Source organism: Podarcis cretensis, assembly GCF_951804945.1.
Source record: "Podarcis cretensis genome assembly, chromosome: 16".
NCBI lineage: Eukaryota > Metazoa > Chordata > Lepidosauria > Squamata > Lacertidae > Podarcis > Podarcis cretensis.
The window spans coordinates 21,070,746-21,088,584 of NC_137186.1; the positions used below are offsets into that span (position 1 = coordinate 21,070,746).

Below are 17,839 nucleotides of genomic sequence, written 5' to 3' on the forward strand. Positions count from 1 at the left end.
CTTTCAAACTGCTAGGTTGGCAGGAGCTGGGACCGAGCCACGGGAGCTCACCCCGTCGCGGGGATTCGAACCGCCGACCTTCTGATCGGCAAGTCCTAGGCTCTGTGGTTTAACCCACAGTGCCACCCACATCCCTTTTTATTTGTTCTACCAAGCTTTAAATAAATAACAATAAAGAAAAAGGAAGAAGTCATGTTGAAGGCTCCACATGTGCAGCTGAATTCTGACCCTTGTTCCACAGGGAGCTCTCCAAGGTGGGTACCCAACTTCCATTTTGCATAGGAATACATAAAGCTGCCTTAATCCATGGTAATGGTCTGTTTAGCTCAGTAATGTCTACATTGACTGCCTACGGCTTTCCAGGATTTCAAACAAATAGTCCCTCCCAGCCCTACCTGGACAAGCCAAGGACTGAACCTGGGACCTTCTGCATGCAGATGATCCAAGTCTGAACCATGGACCTTCCCCTGGGCTTGCACAGGAAGGTAAGAAGATGCCATATAGTGGCTCAGACCTGTTGAGCCACCTATTAGTAATGTCTACACTGACTGTCGGTGGCTTTCCAGGATTTCAGACAGGGTTCTCTCCTAGTCCTACCTGGAGATTCTAGGGATTGAACCTGGACCCTTCTGCATGCAAAGCAGATGCTCCTCCAATGATCTATGGGTGATCACTATGACAAGTTGGACCGTTGCTCCATCTAGCTCAGTACTGTCATCACTGACTGTCAGAGGCTCTCCAGGGTTTGGGGCAGGGAGTCTCTCTCAACCCTACCTGGAGATGTCAAGGATTGAACCTGGGACCATCTGCATGGAAAGCTGATGCTCTACCACTGAGCTATGCCCTTTCCCCTGTGTTTGCAACTCTGGGCCAATCACAGCAAGAAACTGTCGCTCTTCATGTTTCTGCAGCACAGCTTTTCAGAAGTTCAAGGGGAATCGGAGCTGGTAACATTTCCTTTCCCCATCTGAATTTAACAAATGGGGAGAATGCTGGCTTCCAGAAGGCTGAAGAAAGACTCAGAAGGCAGCTGCAGACGGACTGCAGACATCTCCCCCACATCCCAAAGGAAGCAAAGCTAGAGTGTGCTAATGAAACGGCATCCAAACAAAATTTTAAACATATTTATGTGCACTTCTGCAAAGATTATTTTGGTTCCTTAGAAGCACTCCCCCACTGAGAAATAATGCCCGTAATCTCGGGAGCTATCTAATGGCACTCTTTCTGAAAGATTTATACTCCTTGTCCTGGGAGCAAAAAGCCATCACAGAAGCCATTTTGGGGTTGTTGTTGACTTTATGTTATTATTAGGGATGCATACTTGAATTAATCTATTTGCCTAAACAATTAGCCACCTTGTTCTGCGTGCAACAGAGCCAAAACTGCAATTAGGCTTCCATCAAAGAGCCAAAAAAAGAGAAGGAGTCCCAACTAAAATTGCCCCAGTGGAGCCATAAGGCACTCCGAGTCGGATTTTTCCAAATTTACTTTGAGGCATAATGGCTATTATGTTGATTGTTTGAAAGGTAAATAACAACTAAGCTGGTTTTTGAAAAGGGGGGGGGGGAGGAAGGAAGAAAAGCATGGAACAGCAGCTGCCCCCCCCCGGCTCCATAAAAACAAGTTAACACTTTTTTAAAAAGCGTTACAGTGGTGCCTCGCAAGACGAAATTAATCTGTTCCGTGAGGCTCTTCGTATAGCGGTTTTTTCATCTTGCGAAGCAAGCCCATTGACAGCTTAGCGGATTATCGCTATTAGCGGTTTAGCGGCTTTTAGCGGATCAGCTGTTAAGCGGCTTATCAGCGGATCAGCTGATAAGCGGCTTAGCGGCTTAGGAAAAGGGGGGGGGAGGGGGAAAAACCCGCAGGAACTCGCAAGACATTTTCGTCTTGCAAAGCAAGCCCATAGGGAAATTCGTTTTGCGAAGCGCCTCCAAAACGGAAAACCCTTTTGTCTAGCGGATTTTCCATCTTGCGAGGCGTTCGTCTTGCGGGGCACCACTGTAAACAAAAAATGAGGACTGCGAACATCATGATCAAGACTCCAGCCCTGCAGAGAGCAAGCCACCCAAGTCCAAACCACCATTGCAATGGTGGTGGTAGTTATGGAGGTTATTTTAGACAACAGTCATTGGGTTGCTTCTGACATTTTTAGGCTGCTTTAAAAGAGGGTGGGAAAGCTCAGGCCCAGGGATTGGATGAGGCCATCTCCATCTGGCTTGAGGAGCTTCCTCCAGGGCCCTGCTTACATTTCACCCTCCTTGAGAGCAGCTGCCTGCCTGGGAATGTGCGAGGGGACCCTTCTCTGAAGCCCTGGAGAACCGCTGCCAGTCAGTGCAGGCAATATTGAGCTAGATGGAGCAATGGTCTGATCCTGCATAAGGCAGTTCTACGTGCATGTGGACAAGGCAAGATACCCTTTGCAAGAATCCGAGGGGAGCCCTGCCTTTGTTTGCCTGAGCGCCACCACGAAAAGGGGGTCGTTTCTACCCACCTTCCTGCAGCAACACAAAAACTTTTCGTGGTGTGAATCAGACCTGCGCAGGGCAGGGGGTGAAAGCAAACAGTGTCTGAGTGTTCCCCCCTCCCCTCCCCAAACCTCAAGGCTGTGGCTCTGTGCCAGACCCAGGCAAGCATGGAGCAGATGGAGCCCTGGCAAGGCCCCCCCCCCACCTTCCAGCCCCTGCATTAGAAGCATCTGCTTCATTACCCAGAAAACCTTCCCCTGCTTTATCTAATGCTCCAGGAAAAGCATTTTGATTTGATTCATTTCGGGTAAAGGCAACGTGGAAGGCAATTAGAGGAGTAAAATAAAAACAAAAACAACAAAGAAACCCAAAGTGGAAGGCAGCCAGTGCTGACAATGGGAAACAAGGCGAAAGAAAATAAGGAGTCTGATCACTTGGAATTCGAACGCCACGACTGTGGATTCGGATGCCAAGCCACCTTGGGCTTCCAAGGGTAGGTGAGCACAAGGGATGAGCCGGCAAAGCTGGGAAGAGATTCCACCACTTCTTCGGTGTGTGGCTGGTGTGTGGCTGGTCCCCGTTTGGGCTGGGAGGGAGGGAGGCAGGGAGCCCAAACAGAAAGTGAAGCCGGAGCTAGTGGTAAGTGCAGTCAAAGCCAGAGGCAGATGGAGTCAAAGCCAGTAGAAGGCGGAGTCAAAGCCAGTAGCAGGTGGAGTCAAAACCAGTAGAAGGCAGAGCCAACTCATTCTACTTGTCCTCATCTTATTTCCTGCTGAGTTCTACAAGGTCAACAATGAGGTAGAGGCGAATGAGGGGAAAGCTGACAGGCAACCCATTGGACTGGTCTTAAGTAGGAAAGCAGGCAGGTATAGGCTGGCTGAGGGCAGGGCAGGGCAGGGCCCCATTCACCCTAATGGCCGAGTCTCTACTCATGGCAGAGGCTAGGAAGCTATGAGGATGATGACATGGATTTGAACAGCATAGCCCCCTTGCAGTTCCCCGGTGGGGAGAGAAAAAGGCTTATGGGTGCCAGAACTTAAGGAACATTTGAAGCTGCCTAAATCCCAGAGGCCAAGGCCTCAGAGGCAGCGACTCTGAGGAAGAATAAAATGCAACTGAAGGCAGGTTCTATCACCATCCAGATAGGATCGCAACTGAACCACCAGTTGAAGCTGATATGTAAGCCCTAGGCACCATCTTATTCTATTTCTAAGAATATTTATAAACTGGCAGCTCCTAAAAATATTGTGATGGTGTATGATAAAATCATTAGAACATCATTAACATTATAAAACACAGAACAAATAACCGAAGCTGAATTAAATTACCATATTTTTTTCGTGTATAACACGACCCCTATTTTTTGGGACTCCAAATAAAGAAATCCCCCATATGCACAATATACAATCTATGTATAAGACAACCCCCAAATTTAAAATTGAAAAAATTGGGGGTGGATATAGTCTTATACATGTAAAAATACGGCAATTCTCTAGAAAGTGGATGGCCAATTGTCATGCATCAATTCGTTTTGATTACTGAACTGCAGGGAGTTGGACTAGAGGGAACCTTTGGGTCTCATCAGTCTTTGCAACTCTGTAATTCTTTGCAACTCTGTAATTCTATGATGCCAGTTGTGCTTTCAATGGCAGTGATGGATCTGAGCTGAGTGTCTATTCCTCCAGAAGAAGTGTAACCCAATCCAGAAAGGGCAGCTCCTCACCTCTTAAAGATCTGAGAGTTGGACTTTACTGCCTCCTCATCCTGTTCCTCCTCTGGGACGCAGGTGGCGCTGTGGGTTAAAGCCTCAGCGCCTAGGACTTGCCGATCGAAAGGTCGGCGGTTCGAATCCCTGCGGCGGGGTGCGCTCCCGCTGCTCGGTCCCAGCGCCTGCCAACCTAGCAGTTCGAAAGCACCTCCGGGTGCAAGTAGATAAATAGGGACCGCTTACCAGTGGGAAGGTAAACGGCGTTTCCGTGTGCGGCTATGGCTCGCCAGAGCAGCGATGTCACGCTGGCCACGTGACCCGGAAGTGTCTCCGGACAGCGCTGCCCCCTGGCCTCTTAAGTGAGATGGGCGCACAACCCCAGAGTCTGTCAAGACTGGCCCGTACGGGCAGGGGTACCTTTACCTTTACCTTTACATCCTGTTCCTCAGGATGAAAACAGCTGACCTGCCAACGCTTCTTCCTCTTGGTTCCCTTGCTGGCACTGCCCCTCATTTCTGTTTGACTTCGAAAGAAACGCAACTGCTGCTCCTACTACTGAGTTTTTGCCTCTCAAGAATTGAGGGAAACCTTCCCCAGAGCAATTCTGATTCCTTGAAACGCTTAGCTCCATCACTGTATTGACCATTTTTCTCCAGGGTTACCTTGCAGAGCAGGGATAAGCAAACGAGAAGGTCCCAACTGAGCTAACAGCTTATTGCAGTGGTAGCCAACTTGTACCCTCCAGATGTTGATGGACTACAACTCCCATCAGCCCCAAGCCTGCACTGTCAACAGTCGAGGGGGTTATGGAGGTCCATTTCGGCAACTGAAGGGTGCATTGTGTTTGGCTACCCGTTTTGTAGTGGGTGCGAGCAGAAGGACGCCATTGGCGAGGTGACCCACAGAACTTGCTGCATTGACTGGCAGGCTGTGAGAATGACAAGGCCTCCTCTGAAGGGGCAGGAGCCGCCTTGATGGCTCCTCGCGAAGATTGGCTGCCAAGGGCATCGCAGCTTGAGCTCTGCTGCGCAGGGAGAAAACGGTGTCGTGTCGAACGCGTTTGCAGAGTGGCTTCAACAGAGGAGGCCGACGGCGCTGCCTCCTATTGCTACCAGATGGCTTCTCGGTGCTGGTCGCATGCGCACACACGTACGCAAAAGAAAAGGAAGCAGGGGTTGAAGAAAAGCATGAAATAAAGGCCTTGAGGTAGCTTTGAAAACAGAGCAAATTATTTTGGTCTCTTCTCCCCTGCCGCTCCAGATGCAAAAGAAAAGTCTCAGCAAACTTACCCTTTTAAAAAGGAAAAATGGGGTGGGAAGGAAAATAGGGGAAGGGCTGCAGCTTCAAGTGGATAGAACATTCGCTTTGATGGCAGAAGGTCCCAGTTCAATCCCCATCGTCTTCAGGTAAAGATGGGAGAGACCCTGGTCTGAAATCATGGAAAGCTGCTGCCAGTCAAGGTAGGCAGTGTGGAGCTAGATGGACCTATGATCTGACTTGGGATAAAGCAGCTCCCTCTATTCCTATGTGCCATTGGGAAAGGACTGGCAGGTGTTTTTGGACTATACCTCCCATCATCTCTGACCATTGGCTGTGCTGGCAAGGGACCATAGGTTTTGTAGTCCAAGGCGTTAGGAGGAGAGAGGCTGCGGAAAGCTGACTTAGGCCCTCTTCATACATTATGAGCTTAGGTTTCTTAAACAATTAGAGGTTTTTTATTGGTCAAATGTTGTCTATTTGATGGTTACAGTTCAGTAACACAGTGCCTGGCAGGCTTAAACAGTAGTATGAAATAACTACAGAACTTACAATTTAGCGGGGGGCGGGAGGGCGGGGAGATCCAACGCTTTATTTTGACTTACCTACTGTATATAAAAATATATTACCGTATTTTTCAATGTATAAAATTTTTGGGGGGTCATCTTATACACGGGCTGCTTGCCCACTCAAGAAGAGTAGACGGTGATAGTACCGTCAGCCAGAGCGGGGGATCGTTGGAAAACAGCTCAACAACCGCCCAGTGAACTTACAAAAGATGCTCAACAATGTTTTTGCAAAACTCAACAACTTTCTTAATTTTTAAACTTCTTAATTTGGGGCTTCCAGAAATAGGGTGTTGTTTTATACATGTGTTCGTGTTATACAGAGACAAATATGGTCTATCCTGCCATTTCACTGCACCACAGACGGCAGGTTGTAACTGTTTGAAATTACTGTAAAAATGAAAATAAAGATAAAATCTTTTAAAACAAATAAAACACATTATAATCCATTTAAAAAGCAACTACAGCAGAGGAAGCAAGGCAAAAGCTTGGCGGAACAAAAATGTTTTTACCCATCAGCAAAAGGCAGCCAGAGGGGTACATCTGTGCTTTACGGTGAAAGCTATTCCACTGTATTGGTGCAGCCACTGAAAAGGCCCCACCGCTAATCATCCTCAACAGTCCTCAGAGAAGGGCCTCTTCTTCAGATCTTTGGAAGGAGGGAGGAGGTGGTCCCTTGGGTGTCCTGGGCACAAGCCATTGAGGGTTTTACAAGGTTATCACTATCATCACTCTGAATTGTGTCTGGGAGCAAACTAGTAGGCATGTGTTACTATTAGCATATAAAGCATACCCTCCAACATTTCTCAGATGAATATGCCCATTCTACTGTTCTGTTCTGTTCTGTTCTGTTCTATATACCCCACCCATCTGACTGGGTTGCCCCAGCCACTCTAGGTGGATTATAACATGTATAAAAACATAATAAAGCATTAAGCATGTTTTAAAGAAAACTTCCCTATATAGGGCTGCCTTCAGATGTCTTCTAAAGGTTGTATAGTTACTTATCTCCTTGGCTTGGAGGCTGCATAACTCTATACCCTACAACATTTCTCCAATGAAAACAGGGACATCCTAAGGAAAAGTGGGACATTCCAGGATCAAATCAGAAACCAGGATGGCTTCTGTATATCCGGGACTGTCCCTGGAAAACAGGAGAACTTGGAGGGTCTGTATAAAACCCTTAACAACTTGGGACCAGTTTATGTTACCCCCAACTCTTGGTTTCTATCCCTCTCACTGTAAAGCGCAAATCAGAACGACCAGCCCAGGAGGTGCTAGGAGGACAAAAACGATAAACAGTCGTAATATCCTTTGCATGATCAACGCAACAAGTTTAGACAGGCCTTTTTGAGTGCAGCTGCACAGGTGGCCATGCTACTTCCGGCAACAACCACGCTTGCTCATTTGGAAAACATGCCTAACACAGGGCCTCTAGATCCCACAGAAAGAGACTCCCCCCCCCCCACTCTTGTCTCCCTCTGCAAGTGTACATCCAACACACATTTTTGGCCACGGACACATGCATTTCTTTTGCAGGCCAGCCACCTTCTCTTGCTGTCCAAGAAGGGAAGGCAGATCAAAGCTGATCCACAGACTTTATTTTGCTATATATTCTCTGTGTGCTCAGCACACCAGAGATGAGGGAGGGGACGGGGAGAGGAAGGGAAACAAGGCAGAAGGCCCGGGATTTGCATTCATCAAACAATATCTGGTTCGCTCTTTTGTCTCGTGAGCTGATCTCCCTCGTCTCAAGAAAAAGGGGGGGGGGGGAGAGAGAGAGAGAGAGAGAGCCAAAACAAGTTGTTTGCTCAAGACGAGTTTGGCTGGGCTGCAGCCTGGCACGGTTACCCCGAGTGGCAGCTCCAGGAGGAATTAAAAGCAGCCGTTTTAATGGGCAGCACGATCCAAGGCCTCCTAATGCACCGAGGGTTACCAGCCAACTTTTCCCCACATAAAAGCAAGTGTGAGCACACACATACACACACACGTTGTGTGCAGAAAGGATTAGAGTCGCTGTCACAGAGACACACGCGAGCACACAAAAGCTGGGCGCAGCTGCTGGGGGGGGACGCTTTTAGAAAACAATATTAGGAAAGAGTCGCCGTTAACTTACCATCCTCGTAAGCTGCCGCTGCCAGGGAGCTGTTTATCCTCACAAAGGAGGCATGCGGCCGGGGGCCGGGTTCGGCCAAGCCGCGCTCGGGGTCCAGGGCAGGAGCGGTGTAGTCCCAGGTGCGAGTGTCCCACAGCTTCACATCCCCTGACGTGTAGCTGGAAGGGAAAGCGGGAAACGGGTTTAAAAAAAAAAGCGAGCGTCGGAGTCAGGGGGAGCCAACGGAGAAGGAACTCGGTGGTTGTGGGCAAAAGCAAGGTGTTTCTCTTCCCGTCCACCATTTCCTCCTCTCGGCCTCCCACTTCGACAGGAACAAGACCCTTTTGCAAATGAGGCTGGACTGCTCTTGGTTTTCCTTTTCTTTTTAAAGGGCAACGCCGGGTGTGGGGGAACTTTGGCCTTCCTGGTGTTGCTGAAGAGAAACTCTAATCGGCCCCTGCAAGTGTGGCCCATGGCTGGGGGAGATGTGAGTTCAGCAGCATCTCTCCAGACTTGCGATACACACACAAAAAAGGGTACTGTTTTATTAGAAAACCTCCAAACTCCATATTGTTTATTTATTCAGGAAATTTATATATCACCTGCTCAGGGGATGGGGTGGGGTTGGGATTATCCAAGCAGTGCAGAAATCTGATTACGGTATACGCAACACATGACAAAAGGTAACCCAAAGAGAAATATACATTAAAACATCAATTAAAAAAACAAGATAAAACCAATAAAAAGTTGGAGCAAATGCACCTAAATCAGCTAAGACAGGTTTCCTGAAATGGAAACATTTTCAGCAGGCCTCTTAACATAGTAGAGTTGTGGCAACTATTACTAGAGGAATGTGCCTTTCTTAGGCCAACCGAAAGAGTCACAAAACAGGTGCAAGCTTTTGAGTTACGCAGGACTCTTTTGTTGGACTAGATGTGGAAAAAAGGCCTGTTGCTCAAGCCTTCCTTGCCTGCGTGTTTTAACAGTCTTAAGGCAGAATGCGATAAGACAGTAGCAGACTTTCAGGAGCTCTGCAGGTGTCAAGTTGCCCCCAGGACTCCTGGGGAGGCTGGTCCCCCGCCTCTGCAAATACAGCAACCAGCTGTCGCTCAGTTCTATCCTTAGGCAAAACGCAGAGATCCCTATTTGGCTTTCCTTTCTTAACATAGGGGAATGTTGCTATTGTACTCAGGTCCTCCTTGCAGGCTTTCCATAAGTATCTGGCTGGCCTTGTGAGAACAGGATGCTGGACTCAGTGGACCTAGAAAATCCTCAGAACTCGATACGGCATTGTACCTAACAATGTACCTAACAGATGCATCTACCTCAAGCACCACTAGGGTGATTAAGAGAAGGCTCAGCCACTTTGCTGATGCAAGTTCTGCCATGCTGGGAGGTAGCAATGCCACGGGACGGCGGCGGGGGGATGGGATGCAACAATAAGCTTGCGCTTCGGTCCTGCTTGCGGGTTTCCCATTGGGGCATCTGCTTGGCCACTATGAGAACATGAGGCTGGACTAGATGGGCCACTTGCCTGACCCAGCAGGGGTCTCTTTTTTCCATCCTTATGTACAGGAAGCAAAACAGACCCCTAGCACTCTATGACTTGGAAGCAGCTCCCTCTGCTTGGATGCGATGAAAGAAAATCAGGGGGAAACTCAAAAGGAGAGTGTCACGGAAGAGCTTCCATTGCACGCAGTTGGAACGGATGACCAACATAAGCAAGCATGGTGGTGACTCTTAAATAGGGGTTGGGGGTAGTTTTGGTCCGGTGGGCCAGATCTTTATCTCCCCACCCTGTGGTCCAACTCTGACAGGTGGGTGAAGCATATGACATCAGGTATAATGGAGTTGTTGTTGTTTGTGGGGAGAGGAGGAATGCTCTGTCAGGCCAAATGGGGAACTCTAGCAGGCTGAATACTACTTGTGAGCCAGATGTTCCCCAACTCTCACAAGTTTTCCCTCCAGGACTGCGGATAAACAGTCTCTTCCAGGCCTACCCGAAGGAGCATAAAACCTGACAAGGAGTGCTGAGGCCATTCTGTTGTGTCTATGCTGCTTCCTTCCTCAGGACCAGTTAGGACAAGGAGAAGAGTGGAGCTTCCCAGGCCTTTCTGAGATGCCAAATCCAGCCTCTCACTGATTCCAAGGTTCACTTGGGAGTTCTCCGCATCTCAATTTTGTTTTCCAACAAAGGATGCCGCAGCATCAAGCTATTCAAGACACAAGGGTTGTTTGGTCAGGCCTCCTGAAGTTTAAGCTTTTACTTAAAGGAAGCTGTTTCTTGGAGGAGGGATCTCAGATTTTGACAGGACAGATAGCGTTGGGGAAGTGGGGAGGAGAAGCTCATCAAAATCCCCACCAACCACGTGGCAGCTTTTGAACTGAAGAAGAAATGTCAGGAAGTGCCATCATCGGTCTCTCGTGAAGGGGTATGCTTGGCCCATATTTAGTGACGTGCTATAACTCAGGGGTCGCCAACTGTTTTGAGGCCAGTGGGCACATTTGGAATTTTGATAAAGGGCTGTAGGAGCCAGTCACAAAATGGCTGCCATGCGTGGGGGGGGGGCGCCGTCACACATCACAAAATGGCTGCCGTGACATATTGGCTTGTGAGGCAGAACCAGTGAAAGCAGGAACTGAGCAGCAACAGCAGAGAGCTGCTCATGCATTGCGGATGTTTGAGGGGATGTTTACGAAGACCTTTTGCAGGAGCCACAGGGGGTGCTGGTGAGCACGCTAGCGCCCGCAGGCACCGCGTTGAAGACCCCTGGCTCGGCTTCTTATGCATCCAGTTTCTCGAGCCTGCTGGCAGAGACCGAGGCGCGAATGAGAACCAAACAAAGCAGGTCCTTCAGCCAGGCTGACTCTGCAAGAGGCAGAACGGAGCTGGGTGTTATCCCAACGAAGTGGCAACTTCCCGGAGAAATAAATAAATAAATAAATAAATAAATAAATAAATAAATAAATAAAAATTGGAAAGCTGCAGAAAGCTCGAGTCGCCAAGCCAAAATCAATCTCTCTCCAGAGCCCCAGATGTCCTTATCATTGCCTAATGGCAATTATACTCAGCCAATTAAGACTCGGCTATCACTGTTGCATTGTTAGTAAGCCTTTGGCCCCTAGTGTTGATGGCTGTCTAATTAGTGTTTGTGCAAAGTACAACTGCAAGATACGCCATGCAAAGCTGACAAACACACCCCAAAATAAGCCGTCAATAAGAGGATCGTCCGTAGCACCACTGCTGGCAAACAGCTATCTTTTGAAGAAGAAGAAATATCTTACTGATGAAAGAGTGGGAGACATTCTAAACTAGTCAAAACTGAGAAGTCTAGCTGGTTCCTGGTTGATTGGAAAGAAAGAGACAGGAGGCTGGTCACTGCACACCTAGAAAACCTAATATCCAACAGCTCATAAACTCAAAATTTCTGCCGTTGGGCTTCATAGGTGAGCACATTCTGGAGGGAGGCTGAAAAAATGAATAAGGCCTTCCCACGCTCCATAGGTACAAGGCCCTTGGAAAGTTAACAATGAGGGAATGTGGCTCTCAAGTTGAAAACTCTCCCCAACCCTTGATTTAAGGCATCTCAGCACTCTTTGTTGCTCTTCCAAGAGGGATTCTTCCATCTGCTTAAATTTTAGAACTGATTTATTATAATTATGATGTGTTTTTTGTTATCTCTGCATAGTCACATGCATGCATGGGTTCTGCAGCTGTGCAGACACTGCTCAGGAACCTTCCAAGACTCTGGAAGCTGCTGGGCAGGGAGTTCAATCCTGACAGATAAAAGAAAGTACAGTGGTGCCTCGCAAGAGGAAATTAATCCATTCCGCGAGTCTCTTCGTCTAGCGGTTTTTTCGTCTTGCGAAGCAAGCCCATTGACGGCTTATCGGATTAGCGCTATTAGCGGCTTTTAGTGGCTTATCGGCTTAGCGGATAAGCAGATAAGCGGCTTAGTGGCTTAGAAAAAGGGGGGGAAAGGAAAAAACCCCGCAGGAACTCGAAAGACATTTTCGTCTTGCGAAGCAAGCCCATAGGAAATTTGTTTTGCGAAGCACCTCCAAAACGGAAAACCCTTTCGTCTAGCGGGTTTTCCATCTTGCGAGGCATTCGTCTTGCGGGGCACCACTGTACTTCTTCATGCAGCGCAGAGTTAAACTATGGAACTCACCCCCACAGGAGGCAGGGACAGCCACCAACTTAGACGGCTTTAAAAGAGGATTGGACAAATTCACAGAGGAGGGGGCTATGGTGGGCTACTAGCCACAGCGGCTATTGTCTGCCTCTGCAGTCAGGGACAGTAGTGCTTCTGAATACAGTGGTACCTTGGTTCTCAAACTTAATCTGTTCCGGAAGTCCGTTCCAAAACCAAAGCGTTCCAAAACCAAGGCACGCTTTCCCATAGAAAGTAATGCAAAATGGATTAATCCGTTCCAGACTTTTAAAAACAACCCCTAAAACAGCAATTTAACATGAATTTTACTATCCAACGAGACCAGTGATCCATAAAATGAAAGCAATAAACAATGTACTGCAGTCACACAATCAATCAATCAGTAGCTGAACTGGGTTCCACACAGCCACCAAAACAAAACAAAAAGAGCCGCAAAAACAAAAACACAAAATAAATGGCAAAAACAGACAGACCTCAGCATAACACTGAAAATGGAGGCGTAACACTCAAAACGGAGCACGTTCGGCTTTCAAAAAAAGTTTGTACACCGGAACACTTACTTCCTGGTTTGCTGTGTTTGGGTTCCAGGTTGTTTGAGTACCAAGACATTTGAGAACCAAGGTACCACTGTACCATTTTCTGGAAACCATGGGAGGGGAGAAGGCTCTTGTGATCATGCCCTGCTTGCAGGTTTCCCACAAGCATCACGTTGGCCACTGTAAGAACAGGATGCTGGACTAGATGGACCATTGGCCTGATCCAGCGGGCTCTTCTAATGTTCTGATCCTGCTTTCTGCAGGGTGCAAATGAGTAGGAACTCAGTCCTGCAAGGTTCAGGCACACCAGGCCATTCCCAGAGGAAACTAAGCAGGATTGAACTTCACGTGCATCAGGTCACTCTTAGGAGGTCCATCCTGCTTTCTGCTGGGTTCAGCTGAAGTGTGGGCTTCCTGAGGATGCATCCCTACCTGCCATACACCTGACATCAGGTGTGGGGCAGAGGCACCTGGTTTGGGGAGGGGGGTGATTCTGCATGCCGAATGGAGAGGTCTGGCAGACTGAGTCTTGCCCATGAGCCAGAGGTCTCCAGCTTACCCTGCTCTATGCTTAGGCTGACATTTTGATTTAATGAGAGCCAATGTGGTGCAGCGGTTAAGATGCCAATCTAGGACCTGAGAGACCAGAGTTCAAATCTCCCACTCAGCCATGAAGGTTACTGGGTGACCTTGGGACCAGTCATTCCTTCTCAGCATAACCCATCTCACAGGAAGGGTGGGGGATGGGAGCAGGAGAACGATGTACGCCACCTTGAAAGGTGGGATGCAAATAAATAATGTGATCTGCGAACCTGGTAGATCCCTCGGTTTCAAATTTCAAATATACTGTACTTTTACTGAATTAACAAGAAGATACTGATATTTATTGCATTGATATCCCTCGTTTTTCTCCAAGGAACTCCAGGCAGTGTATGTAGGTCACTCCGTCCTCATTTAATACCCTGTGAGGTAGGTTGCGGGGGGGGGGGGGGGAACGGACGGACAGGGACCGGCTCAAAGTCACCCAGTGAGCTTCATGGCTGAGTGGGGGATTCGAACCCTGGTCTCCCAGGTCCTAGTATGACACTCTAACCACTGTGCCACACTGATAGGTGGCAACGCTAGCATGGAACACACCGTTCGCCAGGTGGAAGTGGAAGAAAACAGCCCCCTTAAGATGGCTTCATCTCCTCTATGGAGGGGGGGGGCGAACCCTTCAATTTCACCTCTCTTCCCATTCAGTCATCCGAGGAGATTGATTGATAGGCACTTGAGCTGTGGGGCCGAGAGCGCCTGCTCTCTCGTCACTCGCCTTTCTAAAGAGCCCCGTGCTTATGGCCTGACATCAGAGAACTCAATCTGGCAAGCGCGTGTTTATCAATAGCACTTTGCGCTGCGGCGGTTACGATGCTTGTTTTCTGGGTCAGACCTTGGATTCCTTTTCATTTGGAGGCTGCGATGTTTGCGGTTACCTCACCCCTAATCAATGCTGGATACAACCAGCCTTTTCTATGGCTGCGTGTCTCAGATGCGCAGCTTAAAGCGACAGGAGCCTGTGACACGTGGGCCTCCGGTTTCAAAACAATGCAAAGACCTCTTTCTTTCTCTCCCTCTCCCTCTCCCTCTCCCTCTTCTTCTTTCCAGGCTTACAAAAAAAGCCGCTAAGATGGCACTGCAAAATGCAGACTTCTCAAGGACACTTGGTGCTGTAGACAATTAGCACACAGCAGATTTTTTGTTTAAACAAAAAGAATACCAAGTATCTGCAGATGGGGAGTTCAAGTTGTTCCTCTATGAATCGCATTCTGGAGTCTAAATTCTCTACTGCCTTAAGGAACAATTCCAGATTAGAGAAATGAGTAGCTGGCTTGGAAACTATCGATCTGTTTTCAACTCCCCTAATCTCTAGCCGGTGGGGTGGGGGGTGGGGAATGCATCCCCTTCCCCAGTCATCTTCATCCTTCTCTCTAATTCTTCAGTTGGTTTTTATTGACGTTAAGTCAACCAATATATAAGAACTGTTAGATGCTATGGGCTGCGGCTAGTTAAGATGTACTCATAGCGAACCCAGTGAAATTAATCACTGTGACTAACTTAAGCCCATTGATTTCAAATGTTTGTACCATGAATATGTGGCCAGTGTTGTGTAGTGGTTAGAGTGCCATACTGGGACCTGGAAGAGACCAGGGTTCAAATCCCCATTTGGCCATGAAGCCCACTGGGAGACTTTGGGCCAGTGGCTGCCTCTCTCAGCCTGTATGGCCAGCAGCCAGGGCTGATGGGATTTGTAGTCCAACAATACCCAGAGGGCCACAGTTCCTGCACCCTCCCTAGGGGTTAGCAGGACCAGTACTTTGCTTTATAAATTCACATGCTCATTAGGAATAGCCAGAACACACCACGGAACAGGAAAGTTTCCTTCAAAAAAAGAGAGAGAGCCTGCTTCTGGTAAGACCAGTTTTTCTATGCATCTCTTACTGGATAAATTGAGGCTCAGGCTGATTGCTGTACATGGTTTCAGTGGGCGTCAAGGCAGCTAACGTGCGTAAGACACCTTGGGGGCCTCGACTCCCACAGCGGCGCTCTAAAATTAGCCCTGTTGATTAGGTTATCATCAGACAACCTGTGGTGGGGGGGACTGTTTCAGACAACCTGTGGTGGGGGGGACTGGAGAGGGGACGGACAGACGGACAAAAGTCAGTCTCCTTCTAAAACCCAGCTTAGTTCTCTAATGGAAGGCCCTCACAAAAAAGCACACCTTTGTGCCATTGCAACAGAAGAGCTGGCAGGAAGGCAAGCAGTTAGGGACACACGGCCAAGCTATACCGTTCTGGGCTCTGCACTCTGCACTGGTTAGGCTGACAATGATGCAACCACTAAGTTTGTGTGCCTAGAGCAGTGTAGGGATGGCATTTAAATGGTTGGGCCTCTATGGTTGGGCTGTGCCTCCCTGCTGGGCTTTTCTTTCTCATGGGGACACATGGGGACACAGAGGTGCAAAGGGACTGCATGGAGAGAGATAGAAAGTGTTGAATGCAGCTGGGTAGAGAAAGAGTCTGGCCAGAGAGAAGGCAGCTTTCCTACATTACTACTTCTGGGGCATGGCTGGGGACCAGGAGAAGGGGAAAGCACGGGGGCTGTTTCCTTCGCACTCTACTTGTATCCTTCCCAGAGAAATGCAACTGGCCACAGCCAGAAACATGAAGGCCTTCAAGCAGTGCATTGTTAAACTATGGAACTCTCTCCCACAGGAAGAAGTGATGGCCACCAACTGAGAAGGCTTTAAAAGAGGACTGGTCAAATTCTTGGAGGAGAAGGTTACCAATGGCTATTAGCCACGATGGCTATTGCTCTGCCTCCTTGATGGGGGGCAGGAATGCTTCCGAATACCAGTTGATGGAAACCCACAGGGATGGAGAGTGCTCTTGTGCCCTGCTTGCAGGCTTCCCACTGAGGCATCTGGTTGGCCACTGTGAGAAAAGGATGCTGGAATAGATGGACCACTGGCCTGATCTGGCAGGCTCTTTTTCTTAGGAAGCTAGATTTGTGTGCTTCAATACTGGGAGGACCACAAAAGCCCTTGCTTCTATAGTGCATTTACACCCCACATTTTTCTCCAAGCAAGTCAGGACTGCACACATGAACAACAACAGCAACAACAACTTCTTCATTTATACCCTACCCATCTAAGTCACTCTGGGCATCTTACAGCATATCTAAAAACATAATAAAAACATCAAGCATTAAAAACCTCCCGATACAGGGCTGCCTTCAGGTGTCTTCTAAAAGTTGTTCTTCCCCATCCCAATTAATTCCCACTACAGCCCTGTGAGGTAGGTTACACTCCAAGGGCACCCAGTGGGTTTCATGGCCGATTGGGAATAGGAACTCTGGTCTCTCCCAGGTGTTAGTCTGACACTTCAACCCCTATACTACACTGGCTCTTCTAAGATAAAGGTGAGAAGGGTTCTAGTTTCAGTCGAGATATTAAGACCTGCCAGAACTGTGGCATGCAAGACCTGAGTGAGACAGCGCTTTCACCAATGATGATTCACAGGAACTGCATGATGCTTCCAACAGTGGCCAGCACCAAAAGTTTACTCTGCTTTTCAGAAAAGAACTGGTCTTATGATGACCATATCTAATCTTGATTTTATGTCCCCTACCCCAAAAAGAGGGGGGGCAAAACCACAGTGGATGCTGCTTCGGGTGGTGTTAGATTAGACCCCTCCAAAAAAGCTTGCAAAATGTCTGGATCTCACAGAGGGAAAGCAGTGGCTGAACTGCCGTGTGGCTTGGCTGCTTCCAAAATGGTCTTTTCAGATATCAGCAGCTCTCCAGCTAGACCGAATCTGCGCAAACATCCGCCTCCCCGGGGTCCTCAAAATGTCACGAGCCCCTCTGCCAAAGATACCTGAACGAAGCCTCGCACCAGCTGCAATCTGAAGCCACGTTTCAAAAGGGGGGGGGGGCAGGTTGCAAAAATTAAGACCTTTGAAGGGGCACAGTCAATACCGACTTAGCTATTAGTGGGAGGCAATCAATTCTCAACATTTCATCCTGAAAAAGAAAGAAAAAGAAAAGCGGAGGAAAGAACTACTCTCTGAATTTAGTTCAAGCTGCCTTCGTCTCCGCCACTCAAAGAATCTGGCATTAATGGAGCAGGAGATATATATTTATTTTATACAGACAATTGACTCTAATCCTACTCTACAAAAATGTATCATTAAAACGAAGCGTTGCTGTAAAATACCATACATTGATTTATGGCAGGGCTGAGCCAATTTCACAGTTCGTATGACATCACCACTTCTACTGAGCGCCCGCTTGGTGGCTTCTGAAAGACTGGGAGGGTGGAAAGCGGGGGGGGGGGGGGTGCTGGGAGGGGGTGAGGAGAGAGAGGGGGTGGGAGAGGGAGAGAGGGATTCTACCTGATCTATATACTCCAGTCTAGGTCAAGGTAAGATTACTGATTAACCTGGGACAATCATTCTCAAAGCCACCGCCCCCCCTTTTAAACCATAGGATCAGAAT

General features: G+C 48.3%; 1 protein-coding gene across 3 annotated transcripts in view; it reads right to left on the minus strand.

Annotated features, from left to right (window-relative positions):
• Positions 1-17,839, minus strand: part of FBXW8 (F-box and WD repeat domain containing 8) — a 64,191-nt gene that overhangs the window by 25,971 nt on the left and 20,381 nt on the right. For all 3 annotated transcript variants that reach the window (XM_079956765.1, XM_079956764.1, XM_079956763.1), the window contains one exon: positions 8,116-8,273. In XM_079956765.1, the coding sequence (XP_079812891.1) occupies positions 8,116-8,273 (158 nt within the window). The remainder of the gene's footprint in view (positions 1-8,115; positions 8,274-17,839) is intronic.